The sequence below is a fragment of the Pelmatolapia mariae genome, linkage group LG12, assembly GCF_036321145.2.
Source record: "Pelmatolapia mariae isolate MD_Pm_ZW linkage group LG12, Pm_UMD_F_2, whole genome shotgun sequence".
NCBI lineage: Eukaryota > Metazoa > Chordata > Actinopteri > Cichliformes > Cichlidae > Pelmatolapia > Pelmatolapia mariae.
The window spans coordinates 21368110-21383917 of NC_086237.1; the positions used below are offsets into that span (position 1 = coordinate 21368110).

Genomic DNA, 15808 nt, shown 5'->3' on the forward strand with positions numbered 1-15808 from the left:
ACTGCATTCCTGAACAACACTAATTTTAGTGGTTGTATGTGATACTTGATTAATTTCTGACTTCTCAGAGACGTCCAGTAGCTTCAAATGTGGGTAAAAAGCTTGAATTAAGTTCAGTTAATATAGTCATTTTTATTTTAATCAGTTTTTTTTTTTGACAGATTTCGAAAATATTCTTTTTTTGCTTCTTTTTATAACAGGTAGTTGATTTTTAACTTTCAGGTGTATTCTGTATTTTACTTATTCATCAGTCCTTAAATACAATCATGGCAACATTAGAAAGAACTACTGACATCTAGCGGTGAATACTTTACACTACATACACTTTAATGCAAGTTAGCTCCGGTGTTGGGCCGCCTGCTGAAAATGCAAATCAGATCGCATCCAAAGGAAAAAGAGACTGGAGCCTGTGTCCAGGCAGCAAGAAAAACAGGAAAAGTCAGTTCACCGGTCCTTTCCATGATCCAGCTATCCGGATTAAAGCGGCTACTGTAAACATGTTATGAAATTCAACTCCTACAGTCACTGCTCAATAAACATCCAAACAAGTGGACAGTTTGAGGTCCTGTAACACTCTCCTGTTCATGTTGACACTGATTGGCCTGTGCCTTTAAAAGAGCTCCTCGTGTATGTCCTGATCCTCTCAGCTGATCTCGACAAACCAGTTCCTTCCCTCCTTCTCTCTCTTGCTCTCTCTCTCTCTCTGTGCGTAAAGGTAAGCCGGGAAGCATTTCCTGTGAGTTAGACTACCTGAGTGAATCAACCTCAAACTTATCAGTGTTTGGTTATGTATGTGAAGTTTAACTGCGGATGTGTGGGGTAGAGACATAGAAACAGTCACAGAGCAAACACACGAGGAGCGGGACACACCTACCCACACTTGTTCAGAGAGTAAGTTAGAAAATGAGTACCGGGACTTCGTTGCACAGTTCACCGAAGCAGTCACGGAAAAGTAAGAAGAAACAGCTGCTGAAACAGGAGACTCAAAGATGGATACCTGTGCAGACCTGCAGCCATCCAGTTACAGTAGGTCTCTGTGTCCTGGTTATACGACACATTCTATTTATTTTGTGGGCAGTGTTGTCTGGAATGCCGACACCTCCCTTTATACCTGTCACCGTGTTTGGTTCCTCTGACTTTAATAGTATTACTCTGTTGTTAGCATTGCAGTTCACCGGTAGCCACACTTGATTTGTTAGTTTATCCACACAGCAATAAAAAAAAACAAAGTCCAGATACTTTAGCTAGTTTGCTATAATTCCTTTCTTCTAAGTCACAGATTTGAATAATAATAATTGGACTGGGATAAACTATTGAATATAATCTAACCATTTTACTTCTTCGCTGATCAGCTGTTATGTGGAATGGCAGCATTTCTTCGTGTAGACAAAGAGAGATAAGATCCAAAAGGAGAAATGGACATAAAGATGCAAAGTAGAACAGAAACAGTCACGTGGAAAGGAAAGTCAAGTCCTGTGGAAAACTAAGTGCACCCCCCAATCAATAGCTTGTAGAAGTACCTTTAGCAGTAATAACCTGAAGTCCCAAAATGATTTCTGTATGACTTTATCAGCCTTTCACATCATTATAAAGGAACTTTGCTCCACGCTTCCTTACAGCGTTGCTTCAGTTCAGTGAGGTTTGCGGGCATTTGTTTATGCGCAGCTCATTCTGGACTTTGACTGAGCCATTGCAGCATCTTGATTTTTCTTCTCTTTTTTCCAGTCATTCTGCTGTAGATTGGAAGCTTTGCATCAGATCATTGTCAAATTGCATGCGGGTAAAGCTTTACAGTAGATGTGGGATAAATAGTTTCATATTTGACTGAAGAAGACTTTGTTATAGAGAGGAGTTCTTGGCTGGCTGTAAGGTGGCCAGATCCTGTGGCTGTAAAACAAACCCCAAATCATCACACATCCACCACTATGTTGATGTTTTTACTGATATGCTGTGTTTGGCTTTCAACACACATAGTGCAGTTCTTCATGGACAAACATTCCCACTTTGGTCTTGCCTGTCCAAAGGTCTTATTTGTGACTTGTTCAGATAAGCTGTGCAGCCATGTTCTTCCTTTTTTTTTTTTAGAGAGAGAGACAAGAAGCTTTCTTGTGGCAACCCTTCCAAACAAGCCACACTCTTTCAGTGTTTTTGCACTGTCGTGAACTTTAACATTTAACATGCTAACTGAGGCCTGTAGACTCTGAAATGTAGCTCTTGGGGGACTGCATAGAGGCCTGTACAAAACTTTCTTATGATTAAACACTCAAGCTATAATAATATATTAATTACTGTACATTTTAGGTCAAAATTAGGCTGCCAAGAAACACAGCACTAATACAACTAATAACAACTTCAATTTACTTTATTCTATAGAGATTAAACAAAATAATGTGAACATAATTTAATTTTAGACTAAGAAACATGAGAGGTTTTTAGTAAGTGGCGAGTAACTGGTGATCTTAAAGGCAGAGGCTCAATATGCTTCTCTTGTCACTTCTCACTATTCCTACCAGGACTCTTCTTCTGGTCCATCTTCTTCTTTTCCTTGCTGCTCCCGTTAGGGGTCGCCACTGTAGGCTCATCTCCACCCGCTCCACCCTGGCTGCACTCTCTTCTTCTCCTCTCTTGTGTACTGTCCATTGCTTTCGATGCTTTGAATAGCTGAGCGCAGGTATTAAAACTCATCCACCTTCCCTCCCTCTTCTCCTTGCATCTTCACTGTTACACCTGTCTCCCTCTCATTCACACACACATATTAGGTCTTTCTTCTACTGTCTTTCATTTCTCTTCACTCCAGAGGATACCTCCACCTCCCCAGGCTCTCTTCCACCTGCTCCCTACTCTCATTATAGAACACATTGTTGTATGTGAACATCATAGTCAGAGCAAAATATTTACAAAATATTTACTATATTTTATAAATATTTTGCTCTTTTACTTTTTTTACTGTACTATACTGCTGAGTGACTGTCTTCTGCTCGTCAAATACATTTCATTGCAATGTTGACCCTGTGCTAACTTGCATATGACTGAACTCATAGTTTGCAGAGACTCCTCTCTAACCTCATATATCAGTCTGTCCATCACGAGAAGGGCCTCAGAGCCAATCCCTGATGCAATCCCAGCACCACCACCTTGAACCCATCTGTCACCCTCCTCACTGCTGTCTCAATGTTCTCATTCATGGCTTCCATAAACCCATTTCTGTCTCCTTGATCTTCTCATCTTAACTCATCTGCTCTTTCCCTCAGAGCCAGTCAAAGACGGTCTGGAAAGTTCAACTACCTTCAGCTTCTTCCGATCATGAATATTCCAGCATCGGCACACACAGATTTGCCAACAAGGTGCGAACCGTTTTTATGTTTGTTTGCTCTGTGCCATTCACCCTACTCCTGTTCACCTTTGTTTAAATAGAAGGCGACAAGTTGCTGCTCTTATCTTTGTCTTATCATCCCTGTACAAATCAAGGTCTTCTTGGTGCTGATGACGCTGACATACCTGACCTTAATCTTAATCACATCATTTTGTGCTCACTGCAATATTAAAGCACTAACTCATATGAAATGCTACTTTTTTGGGGTTGTTTTGTGTCTTCTGCTCTCCTGCTGCGGAGTCTTTTTCAGTTTTTGTTGTTTATTCCTTCTTCTTTTTAAAATCTCTCTCCGGTGTACAGTTCTATACCCACTCTCCTTCCTCATCCTCGATCGAGCTAATCAGTTATCTGCTTCAGATAACATTCACAGATTCAGCCCTCAGGTGCTGTGTTTGGGAACGTCACGTCAATGCCTGCTAAGCCACTCCCTGCAGGATTTCACTTACGTTTCCTGTGCTCCGAGGATTAGAGTCAGTTTGTGCTCAGTATATAATGTGATGGAATTTCCGCAATAAGTTTAACATCAAGACTTGTCTGAGAATGTATCACATATCACTTCTATCTACATAACTCAAGGTTAAAATACCAAGAACTCAGTTTAATCACACAGTCTCCATCCAGTAATGGCTGTCATCTTACAAAAAAGTCGGTCTACAGTGCACGACTGGAATTTACTTGATTTCCACCTTCTACCACAGCATGGGTAGACAATCAATTTATTTTCAATTTCAATTCAATTCATTTTTATTTATATAGTGCCAAATCACAACAACAGTTGCCTCAAGGCGCTTTATATTGTAAGGTAGACCCTACAATAATACATACAGAGAAAAACCCAACAGTCAAAACAATCCAGTCTGTATTTGTAACACTCATATGCAGGAAGTGAACCTAAACACAACAACAACAAAATAAAACTTTCTCTTGGGTCTAATGGCAAAATTTGTAATTGGAAACAAAATAAACGTATAAAAACAGAGAAAATCTCCAGGATTTAACAGGAAGTCAAAATTCTGGGAGAAATCAGGGACCATGACGCGTTGTTGAGGTTTTGAATAACACACCCAAGCAATATCAAGTAATATTTATTTAGTTGCTCCTCAGTGGATAGTAAATTTGCTTAAGACATTCCTGGGATTCATGGCTCCTCTTATTTTTATCAACACCTCTGTTTAAAAAAACTAAATACACAGGTAGAAGGTGTGATGATTGCTCAGGCATATAAATACTGTAATACTATAATATCTGACTCTTAGGTGGAGGAAACTGTGCAGAATCACATGGCTTACTCCATCCAGGAGGAGGGTGGAGGTGCCAACTGGCAACTGGTAGCAGAAGAAGGGGCGATGAAGGTGAGGACGGAGAACATGAATCATTTCTGTTGTTTGCTGTGAATATTTAAATCTCATTCACATTTTAAAATGTACTGCAGTAGTAACTTATTTGTGCTACAGTGAAAAAATACACCACTGAAGTACACGGTGGTTTAAAACTTTTAAAAGTCTGAAAGAACCATCTCAATTTTTAGTAACGGGTGAAGTTGTGAGTGTGTTTATAATATTCTGTCTGTGGTGCTGTGTAACAGGTATACAGGAGGGAAGTGGAGGAGAACGGCATCGTCCTGGATCCCCTCAAAGCGACACATGCTGTGAAGGGGGTAACTGGACATGAGGTCTGCCACTACTTCTGGGACACTGCAGTCCGATTGGACTGGGAGAGTAAGATCTACGTTTTAGTGCAACATATTATTACTATTTGACTTTCCTTGTGTTATTGCATTGACCTGATGTGAACTCTCCCTCCCACAGCCACCGTTGAAAATTTCCACGTTGTGGAAAAGCTCTCTGATAATGCCGTCATTGTGTACCAGACGCACAAGGTATACTGAGTGCACACTGCACAGTGAAACACAATGCACATTTCATCAGTTATATTGCACAGCCTGTTTTTGATTGATTGAATTGATCACGTGTCTTCTTTGTTTTAGACAGTGTGGCCTGTCGCTCAGAGAGATGTGCTCTTTCTGTCAGTCATCAGGATGATTCCACCAAGAAATGAAAGCGAACCCGACACATGGATCGTCTGCAACATCTCTGTGGAGCATGATGATGTACCTGTAAGATTAACCCTCAAAGGCTTCCCTTGTGTTTTTAGCACTAGACTGTTGTGCTGTGTTCATTTAATTAATAGATGATGCTCGGGACATTTTGTGCCATTCAGTTTTTTATTTTCTGTTATTTCTTTTATTTTCTATTTTCTGCTGTGCTGAATGAATATAGCTGATATTTGCCAAAAGATATATTTTTTAAATTTTAGAATAGTTGTCTCAGCTCCTTAAATTAGCTTAAAATGGTTAAGCTATGCACATCCACATTTGATCTAAGGCCAAAAAATGCCCCATTGAAAGCTATTGAAATTCGCTTCAATTTAAAATGTTTAGATTTGTCCACCAGATGGCGCTACTCTTCGCTATTCAAAGCATGCTGGAAAATTTCACACTCTTTTCTGTTTTCTGCAAGGGTGTCTTGTCACTGAAATGATAAGTTAGTGCCGCTACTGATGTTGGATAATTGTTCGTGTGTGTGTGTGTGTGTGTGTGTGTGTGTGTGTGTGTGTCCAACTTCAAGTCTTCTCTTTCTTTTTTTCCAATTAGCAATTGTTTTGGTGAAAAAAATCTGACACTGTACAAAAAATGCATGAAAATCAACGCTGCTGCTAATCATTAACCCATCTCACGGCCTAACAAAAATAGTAATAATAGTCTTATAATCATAATAATCATAAGTTTTTTACATGTATATGTCAGGCTAAAGTAGTTTTAAAACTACAGCATATCAGCATTAGCACATCAAATCAACTGTCAGACACAGTGGTGGAGGAATGATGTTTTGGAGTCACAGGAACCTGAGCACCTTTCATGAAGTATTATAGAGTCAAATCTGACACTGGCAGCTAAAGCTTGGATCACGCGACAGGGCAATGATCCCGAGCACAATCATGTGAGAGGCTCATAAAGTCATACACAAGATAATTACTTTGGGTTACAGCAGAGTCCTAGCGCTAAGCACTTGAGTTAAAGGCAGCTTTACTTCTTTTTAGGTTTGTGAAGGTGAAACATCTTTCCTTTTGACATGATGACAGGGTGAGTCAAAAACTCTCAGGACCACCCCCAAGGTGACAATCAGAATCAGAAACAGAATCAGAATACTTTATTGATCCCTAGGAGAAATTATTTTGGTTAGAAGAACATGTGCAAAAAGGGGTGTAGCTATTGCAGTATACAGTGTGCTAAGTGGATGAGTTGTACAGGGAGGGTAGGGTAAATTGAGGGTAGCATCAGCAACCCTCAATTTACTCCCCAAGCATGCAACAGCATAGAGGATCGCACTGGCCACCACAAACTCGTAGAAAATCCTGAGCATTGTCCGGCAGATGTTGAAGGACCTCAGTCGCCTCAAGAAATAGAGGCGACTCTGGCCAATCCCAGTAGAGGTTAAATATTTGGGCCTTTATGACTGAAGAAGCCTCTCAGATGAGATGTGAAAAATCTTAATGAAAGTAAAAACACGTCCAGTTGCCTTCAGCTCGAGTGCTTAAGCATACCATGACCTGGATGACTGAAAACAGACATAAGCACTGCTCCTGGTATAAGAACAACTCTTACAGAGGTTTAATACATTATGCCTGACAAAGAAAGCTGGGTAAACATACTGCTTATGCATATTTTTCTCTTCACACCTCCAAGTGCTGTAACAGTGCATTTAGTTCATGTTAGTATCAAACATCATCTTGTCAAACAAGGCCTTATTGAGTAAATGGGAGAACAATGTTAACCCCAGTCTGTCTGTCATATCAGTTACAGTGAGATATGTGTCTGTTTTGGGGGATTTAATTTGTTTTTACTCCTATTTATTTATTCATGTATTTTTCACTTTCAGCTAACAAACCGGTGTGTTCGTGCCAAACTTAATGTTGCAATGATCTGCCAAACGCTGGTGAGTCCACCAGAGGGCGACAAAGAGATCAGCAGAGACAACATCTCCTGTAGGGTCAGCTATGTTGCCAATGGTAAGTGCCTCTTAAGAGCATCTGGCTTTGATCTCAGCAGACAGCAGAACAAAGCCTCTGTTTAGTCTTGCAGTCCTCACATGTATCACTAGATTTTGTAGACGACAGATGAGAAAAGCACACCTTGAATGTCTGAATGTTTGGATGCGTTATTCAGTCTAATGGAAGCGGTTGTTCAACCATCAAAGAAAATATAGTAGAATTGGTTATTCATTCGTTTGAATGACTGACATGCCATTCTTTGTTTTGGCCCTTTTTTGTTTTTGTTAAATGAATTTTGTAGTTTTGACACAAGGATGACCCAGCCTGGGGTATTACTTTGAAATTTTAGTCCAGACTGCAGCTACTGCCCCTGCAGACAAGCAGGTTATTACATAAAGCAGCGCTGCAGGATGAATCTTAAGCCAGTTTACTGTCAGAGATGCCGAGCGGGTCGAGGGAGTTCATTTAAAAACATAAATATTAAATAACCACGTCCCGCCAGAGGGCATCCCACACAGCTGCCTGTGCAGGTTTATTATTAATAGTTTTATCATAAGTCAGCGGGAACACACTGTTTCCTGATCATATTTCTCTGTGTGACTGCAGTGAACCCCGGAGGCTGGTTTCCAGCATCAATACTCAGACCTGTGGCCAAGAGAGAGTATCCCAAGTTCCTCAAACGCTTCAGCTCCTACGTCCAGGAGAAAACCGCCGGGAAGCCCATCGTTTTCTGAATTCAACTTGGTAACCAGGACCCCAAGCACAACTTGACTGGCAGCTACATCTTGTATACTAATTATAATTAATTATATTTGTATATTTTTATTTTATTGGGTTAATTTAATTACCATGCATACCATCTTTGACCTTTTAAGTTTAACTAAGTTCATGATTTTTTTTTTTTTTTTGAGATTGGATTGATTTTATTGAAGTGAATGAGGTAAGATCTACAGAATCTGTAATTATTCAGATGCCCCTCGAGCTTTAAAACAAAAGTAATTGTTTATGATCTTAGCTAGATCATGTTGGTCATGGGTGCTTTTGTATGTAAGCACAAGAATTTCCTGAGGTGATTTTTTTTGGGTAAATTATTTCGTGCATTTCTATTGATTATCCATTTCTTGACTTTTTTTTTGGGGGGGGGGGCTTGCTCTAATCAGTAGTATTACAGCTGCTTTTTTCTCCTTTTTTGGTACTGCTAAACTTCACTAAAAGTCAATTAAACAAACAAAAAAACCTAAACAGATATTTACAGCAAAAGCACTGATGAGGTGTGAACACTTTCACTTCTGTCCCTGTCGTGATGACTCTTTGCAGTTTGACGGCATAAAGCTTTGAAATCTTTAATATTGTTATAAAGTAGCTTTCAGAGAGCACAGTGGACACGGTGTACTGTACAGAGAAAACTGTAGATTTCAAATAAATTATCACTTGTGACTCTTAAACACTTGAATTTAATGACAGAAACAGTCAGAAGAAATAAATGCTCCTCATCGCCCAAGCTATAACTTTGGTTTGGTGCCTTATTCATATGGTAGTGTTAAAAGGCTTAAACTAAAACTAAAGGCTTAAACTAAAAACATACCTCTGAAAATGGTCGGGTACAAGGAATGGACTGAAAATGTGTATTTAAAATAAATAATTTTTTTTCTTTTTTTTGTAATAAAAACAGCCAATGTCTAAAGAAAATCTTTGGAAGAGCCCAGAGAACCATTTCTGAAGACCACTTTAAAAAATTACAAGAAAATCTGGAGGCAAATGTCATGAAATGAGGCGTGGCTGAAGACGTTTTGCACAGTGTTGTAGCTACATGAGCAGAATGCATTTAGTGCTTTCAGTTTTGTCTGTATTTTAAATAGTTTGTATATTTTTAAACTGTATATGAGAAATTTTATTTGACACTAAATGTTTTGCAATGTTCTGTAAATTAAAGTTAATATACAGCAGAACCGATCGTATTCTTTTCCTCACACTGGCGTGACAATGAAACTGGTTTCTGTGGAAAGCAGCAATAATTAGCGTTGGAACAGAATCAGGTCACGGCCGTTTCTACGTGGAGTTTACATGTTACCACCATGTTTGCATGCCTAGGGTTTCTGCCCATACTCTAAAGACTGCCACTTTCTAAACATCCACAGCTATGACCTGCAAACGCATGACATGAAATGTTTTGAGCATTCACAGGCAGACACTGAGTTTTAAATTTTTATTTATAGGAGTCTCTTCTTTATATAAATACGTATTGTCTATACATTCAGCGATGAAAGTATATTTTCAGCAAACGGTAAAATATTGGGATTTACATAATAAATTATGGTCTCAACTGACGTGATCGTGGAGTTCAAACATTTATAGCTGGATATGATTTTGATGGAGAGGTACTGGACCGCCTCCGAGTGTAAGAATGCGTGTCTCAGAACTTGAACTTAAAGAGGACATACTTATTCAGTATCAAAGGATATCCTGAGTAAAAGCATCTTCAGTCATGACGCAAACCTCACGAAACTAGTAGTTCCACATCAAACAGAAAAAAAAAATATCTACAGTGTTGCTTCATTGTCTTTGTACATGTAGTGTCAATGACAAAACAAGTGTGCATTTGAATAATAAAGATTAAAAAAAAGTGCATGTTCACACATCTGTGCTTATGTCAGGTAGCCCACCCGCCTAAAGCAGTGTCTTCGGAGAAATCTGTCTTACAGAAATCATAACATGTCAAAAGTGCCTCGTCCTCCTGCTCCGTGCTTCAGCCGAGGCCTGGCCACAGTCTTTGCTCGCTTCACGCTCCTCTCTGGGCGGCACAGTTAGGCAAAAAATGCAGGCCGCTTAAACCGGATCGCACCCCGGGTTTGGCCTCGGCAGCTTCAGTATCAAGTCTGTTCATAGGAGTCTTTCCTGGTATGTGTTGGATGCGGCTACAAAACCAACTTGTGTCCTTCGTGTGACAACGCGGCGTCCCTCCTCATTGGGGACAAAGATGCCACCATAAATTCAGTGTAAACATTTCTCATTTTAACAGCAACTAAAGCAGTCGCGAATCGTAAAAGTGTCCTTCATGTCTTTCTGAACAGCAGGAAAAAAAACCCCAAACAAAACATCTAAACACATGAATGGTTTGCATCTACCGTCTCCTCAAATATGCTGCAGTTGTTTTGTAGGCCTTGAAAACAGTACACACATATAAAACCTAATGGTGCCGCGGCGTTGACGCATGTTCTGAAAGCTCAGTCTGATGTACAGCACGTGACACGGTATGTTGCATGGTTCCTCGCAGATCTCCTTCACTTTGACTTTTAGTCCAACAACCAGTGGGAATCTCAGTACTTTTTTTGATGTGTTGGCAAAGACAAGTGGCAACATGGATCTAGCAGCACTGAAAGTGAGTCAAACGCCAGCATGGCCTGTCCAATGGGGGTGTGGCGATTGTCTTATGCTTGGCAGGAGAAAATGAATGTTTGTAAAGCTGCTCCTTTCACTGTGAAACAAAGAGAATAAGTCAGTATATCCAGCTAAAGCCTAGTCAATATTTAAACAAGAATAACCTGAAATAAATGAACCCACCAGGTAGACGTCAAGAACCGATCCGTCATCTCGATCCATGTCCACGTCCATGGTGCTCTGCTCCGACGTAAGGCAGATGGCACTGTCCTCCAGGGTGAAGGTGGAGCTGGATGCGACGTCATCCCTGAAAAACACGGTCGCACATTAACTTGTAGACGGACCTGAGAGCTTATCGTCTGCGTCAAAGCCCCGGTTAGAGCAGGGCAGCTGTATAAACAGTGCTGGAAAAGCGATTGGAAAAAAAACCCTTAACAAACGAATTGCAGATTTATTGCGGACTCTGACGTAAAGAGACAAAGAAACCTGTCTGGTGTCGGGACGTAGAGGCTCATTGTCTCAGAAACGCCAAACGGGAGGTTGAAATTGAGAGGAATTGCTGGGAGAGAGAGTCCTACAGATTTCTCAATGTGGGGTAAGAGATACAAGTGAGCTTTAAAAGAGAATTCTTCCAGGAAATTACAGACCTAAAAATTTAACTCCTTCATTTTGGTTTCCACCGGAGGGAAATTACATCCACAGAAATTCCAATTTTCTATCCTTTCTAATAAAAACTGTAGCATATTGCACTCTGACAGAAAATATGTTCTTTTTCATGCATGTACGCATTCAACGAATGAGATCCAGCTAACGCGCAGCCTACAGATCTTGGAAATTCCTTGCAGTAGTTGAATTGGGCGAGGAGGAATGGGGGGAGGGACTTATTAAAAATGGATCAAAAGCGTAATGCTGAAATAGAGTGCTATTAGACTGAATCCATACAGGAGTCAGATATATGGATTTGAACGTAGCTCGCACATCTGCACTGCAAAGTTCATCCTGCCTTTAGTTGCAGTCTCTGTTTAACCACTAGGGGGCAACAAAAGCTCGTTTTCCCTTATATGCACACCAGCAGACTTCCTGATAAATTCAGGAATGTGTTTTTGCCCTTTTCTAACATATGACACACTATGTTAGAGGTTCAAAGAGATGTAATCCAATTAGAACAAGAGCAGCATGGTGCTATAGTTGTAGAGATAACAGATGGATGTGAGACATACGGATAAGCTACAGCTTTATTAAAAAAAAAAAAAAAAAAAAAAAAAAAAAAAAATAATAATATATATATATATATATATATATATATATATATATATATATATATATATATATATATATATATATATATATATATATATATATATATATATATATATTGACGTGACACTTCAAAAGTGTGTTGCTAAAATAAAAGGCAGAGCGGCTGTCAGACCAGGATTATTGTTGGCTGATATACAGTCTCCACAGCGCCGCTTGTCCTCTTTTGTCACCGTATTTGTGCAGCGTAATGGCACCGAGTAAGAGTGTGTCAAAGCTGCTGTTTAAATATTTATAAAAACAGTTGACAGAACAATGTCAGGGCAGCAGCAGGTGACTGATGAAGGGACAAGACCGGGCAAGTCACACAATGCAGCCTCAGAAAGCAAGCTGAACTCGACACTGTTGGACAGGAGGAGCACCGAAAGGTGGAAGGGACGAAAAAAATGCAAAGGGCAGGGGATGCAGGGCTTAGAGGTTTTTAGCAGGACAGGAAATAAAGCTTTAACACACTTTCTCTCTCCACACTGGTAAAAGTCACAATGAAACCTGTTAATGTAACACTCTGATTGTGTTAAAAATCAGGGTTTCAACTATTAGTCAATGCTGTGCCATTAAAAGCATTTCATTAAGTGACACTTGAGCCATCCAAAGTCATTCCTGCCACAAGACTCCAATCAAATAAAAGTTTTTCTGGAAAGACATTGCACTGGTGTCCACTACAACACCACGCATCCTGATTCATATGTTGTCTAGGAAGCGTGCACGTGTACTTGGATGCATGCAGGCAAACTAGGTGAGTAACATGCTCCATGACGCACGTCACCAATAAGACCGTGTGACGTAGACGCACAGGTAACAATAAGGCAGGAGTGCCCGAGCATGTGCGTGAGTGTGCATGTCAGGCGTGACTTCCTTTTTTTTTTTTCTTCGTGGCCTTGCGTCATGGTTTAAGGTGATCAGCTAAACATTTCAGGATCGTATGAGTGTAGAAAAACAAGGAAAAGTCAACACAGGAGACACTGTACCTGTCCTCTGTTTGGTTTTCCACGTTTACAAAGATGGAGGAGGTGGAGATAGTTCCCATGGAGGAGCCCTCGTAGAAGGATGGGTTGGCTGGGACAATGTCGGGGCGCAGATATGAACCGAACACGGCTGAGGAGGAAAAAAGAAAACAAAATTTTAAACATGTGACGGTTTCCTATCTCAGGTGGGCTCAGTTTTAACTTACATGGTGCCAATAAATACAAACAGTCATCTAAAGATGCTTCATAGTGACGGGAAAGACCCCACAAAATCACAGAGAAAAACCTAACGATTCAGCAATCTAACTATGAGCAGACACTTGGCGACAGGAAGAGCTCAGGGGAGGGCGGCCATCTGCCACAACAGCCTGATGTTAAGGGCAAAGAAGAGCACAGAGAGCAAGAGAGGGAGCGCACCATAAAACAGTAAAACAATAAACACTCCTGTGCCTTCAGACTTTCAAACTCCACAATCCAGGTAAGCGCATTTTGACCTCTACGGTTGGGCGATCCCACACATTTTACACCTTTAGGCTGAGTACTTCGGCTCCTGATAAGTGTGAGAACACCAAACGCTGTAAAATCAGAGTTCCTCTTAAAAAGAAGCATTTCCTGGACGCTGAGGTGAATAAAATCTAAAGCTGACACTGGATGTATCCGAGGAAAAGCGAGTACGTTTTTCCTGTAATTCCGCCGTGTCTTTGCGGACTTCAAAACCTAATCATTGACACAAGGCAGCGAATGAGAGTTTAATGCAACTGATTAGATTAGGGTGTGAAACATAAGGCCCAGGGGCCAGAATCGAAAGGGCGAAGACTCTGATCCAGCCCACGAGACATCTTTGGAGATTGTGAAGCAGAGCATAAATTTTGGACTTTTACCTGTATTTTCATACATTTTACAGCTTCTCCTACTGATAAAGATCTCCTCCCACAGCCATTCATATGACACCAAAGTAATGAAGTAATAGATAAATGACTGAATGACATTCAAGTTCCTATAGACATTTCTGTCAATTAAACATTACAGGGCAGTCTGGGGAAATGAGCTACTACAATTCTGTACTCTTACACATTTGGTTTTTACGATTAAAGGCCAAAGAGTCGTAGTGACAGATTTCTTTCATTAACTACAGCAGAATTTCTTTATCATGAAAAAACAAAAACAGAGACATACTGTTAGACACACACTTTTTTTCTCATATTGAGTTGGAAATGGATTAAATATGTAGATAAATTTCTTTACACTGACAGAAATGGGACTTTCGTTGGTCCAGCCCACTTCAGAACAAAGCGGGCAGCATGTGCGACACACTTTGTTTAGAAGCTTCCAGTTAAACTGACATACGAGCCACTCCCTTTAGAGTAAAAACCGATTTCCTGCCCTTCCCGAGACCCCTTCAGTGACCATAAGAGCGAGTCGGGAAGCTTAACAACCCAAACGGATTTATAGTTTGTTGCATCACAGCTGGAGATACAGCTGGGGCAGGGCTCGATTAGAGGAGCGGACAAATGACCCCCGTGACTTATCTTTCTGCTCCACACCCACATTTCTTCCGGTGTGTTGTTGGCTAAATAACTCGCCTTATCAAACACAAAGATCACACAGATGTAGCTGCTTTATCACTTAAGAATGTAGGGGGAGCTCAATCTAAGGATGGTTTATACACAGTTTGTACACACAAATACTGTAACTGATGTAATGTTAATAGGAAGGTAACCTCTGTTTATTTCCATCAAAGCCAAACAATACATCAACCACTGACTGCTTCCTCCTCTTGGGAAGTGCTGAGAGGACAACATTTTTATGGCTGAGTGGAAGCAGCTCTTTATTGGCCTCGAGTGTTTCTAAAAAGCTCTAATAAGCCGCAAAACGATGAGAAATCGACCGAGCTTGAAGAGGCAGACGTGGCGAGGATTAAGGTAAAATGTCAAGTGCTTTTTATGATCTACCAATCGCACCCCCACTTCCTTGGCACAGATGCTGATCTGTCAAACTCTTGTTTTGTGTACCTTGTCCATCCAGGCTGGCGAGGCTGCGTGCTCCTACCAGCCGGTCCCTCCTGTCCTCCTCGTTCCTCTCATCCGCCTGCGATGAAAGGATCTCCTGTGAGCACGACTTCAGAGCAGGGATGGAAGTGCGGGTCCTCTTTGAAGGGGAGAATCGAATTGCTGTGGAGCCAAAATTTAAAAAAAAAAAAAAAAAAAAAAGGACCACATGAGTCAGGTAAAGGACCACAATCTGATATTCAGGGACTTGGAGGCGAGGGAGACAATAACTGCAATAATTAGGAGGAGATAAATCAAATCAGTGTTCACACAGAGGGAAACTTCAATGCCCTGCTTCCAAAATTAGAAGCTATTAAACTGTTAAAATGCACAATGACGCTGACACAAATGTCCCCTAAGCCACTCTTATTCTGCCTCCTGAGCAGGGCGTGAAATAAAATCCTTTCCTGTCATCTCCCTCTGTCGGGACTTGGCAATGGTTAACAGCGCAGCCAAATCCTCAAATCAGTGCCTCAGCCATATGTATTTCCACAGAGGGGGTCCGACATGGTAACATTTGTTTCTATATTTGATGTTCCAAAACAGCTTCCTGGTTTCACCTACAGCCACACCCAGGACACTGAGAATAGATGCTACGGATAAAACTATTAAAAAACTATGAAAACTATTTTCCTATCTCGGAGTTTACTGATTATGTGCTTCAAAAGCTTATCCAA

At 40.6% G+C, this 15808-nt stretch overlaps 2 protein-coding genes across 2 annotated transcripts in view; one reads left to right on the forward strand and one right to left on the reverse strand.

Annotated features, from left to right (window-relative positions):
• The first annotated feature begins 880 nt into the window (after positions 1–880).
• Positions 881–8241, forward strand: LOC134639488 (ceramide transfer protein-like). The gene is made up of 8 exons (XM_063490702.1): positions 881–1026; positions 3252–3344; positions 4630–4725; positions 4959–5091; positions 5182–5252; positions 5361–5489; positions 7312–7441; positions 8030–8241. Exons 1-8 carry the CDS (start codon positions 904–906, stop codon positions 8155–8157), a joined length of 903 nt encoding a protein of 300 aa, XP_063346772.1. The 5' UTR covers positions 881–903; the 3' UTR covers positions 8158–8241.
• Positions 8242–9644: 1403 nt separating this feature from the next.
• The window catches only part of pip5k1bb (phosphatidylinositol-4-phosphate 5-kinase, type I, beta b), a 32133-nt gene continuing 25969 nt past the window's right edge, over positions 9645–15808 (reverse strand). Inside the window, exons 12-15 of the mRNA XM_063490459.1 lie at positions 15096–15254; positions 13087–13213; positions 10985–11108; positions 9645–10898 (exon numbers count right to left, since the gene is read on the reverse strand). Of these exons, the coding sequence (XP_063346529.1) occupies positions 10896–10898; positions 10985–11108; positions 13087–13213; positions 15096–15254 (413 nt within the window). The 3' untranslated portion in view covers positions 9645–10895. The remainder of the gene's footprint in view (positions 10899–10984; positions 11109–13086; positions 13214–15095; positions 15255–15808) is intronic.

Coding starts and splice junctions, on each gene's coding strand:
- LOC134639488 (XM_063490702.1), top strand. CDS start 904: ATGAGTACCGGGACTTCGTTGCACAGTTCACCGAAGCAGTCACGGAAA. Junction 5,092..5,181: donor AGTCCGATTGGACTGGGAGA/GTAAGATCTACG, acceptor TCCCTCCCACAG/CCACCGTTGAAAATTTCCAC. Junction 5,253..5,360: donor TTGTGTACCAGACGCACAAG/GTATACTGAGTG, acceptor TCTTTGTTTTAG/ACAGTGTGGCCTGTCGCTCA.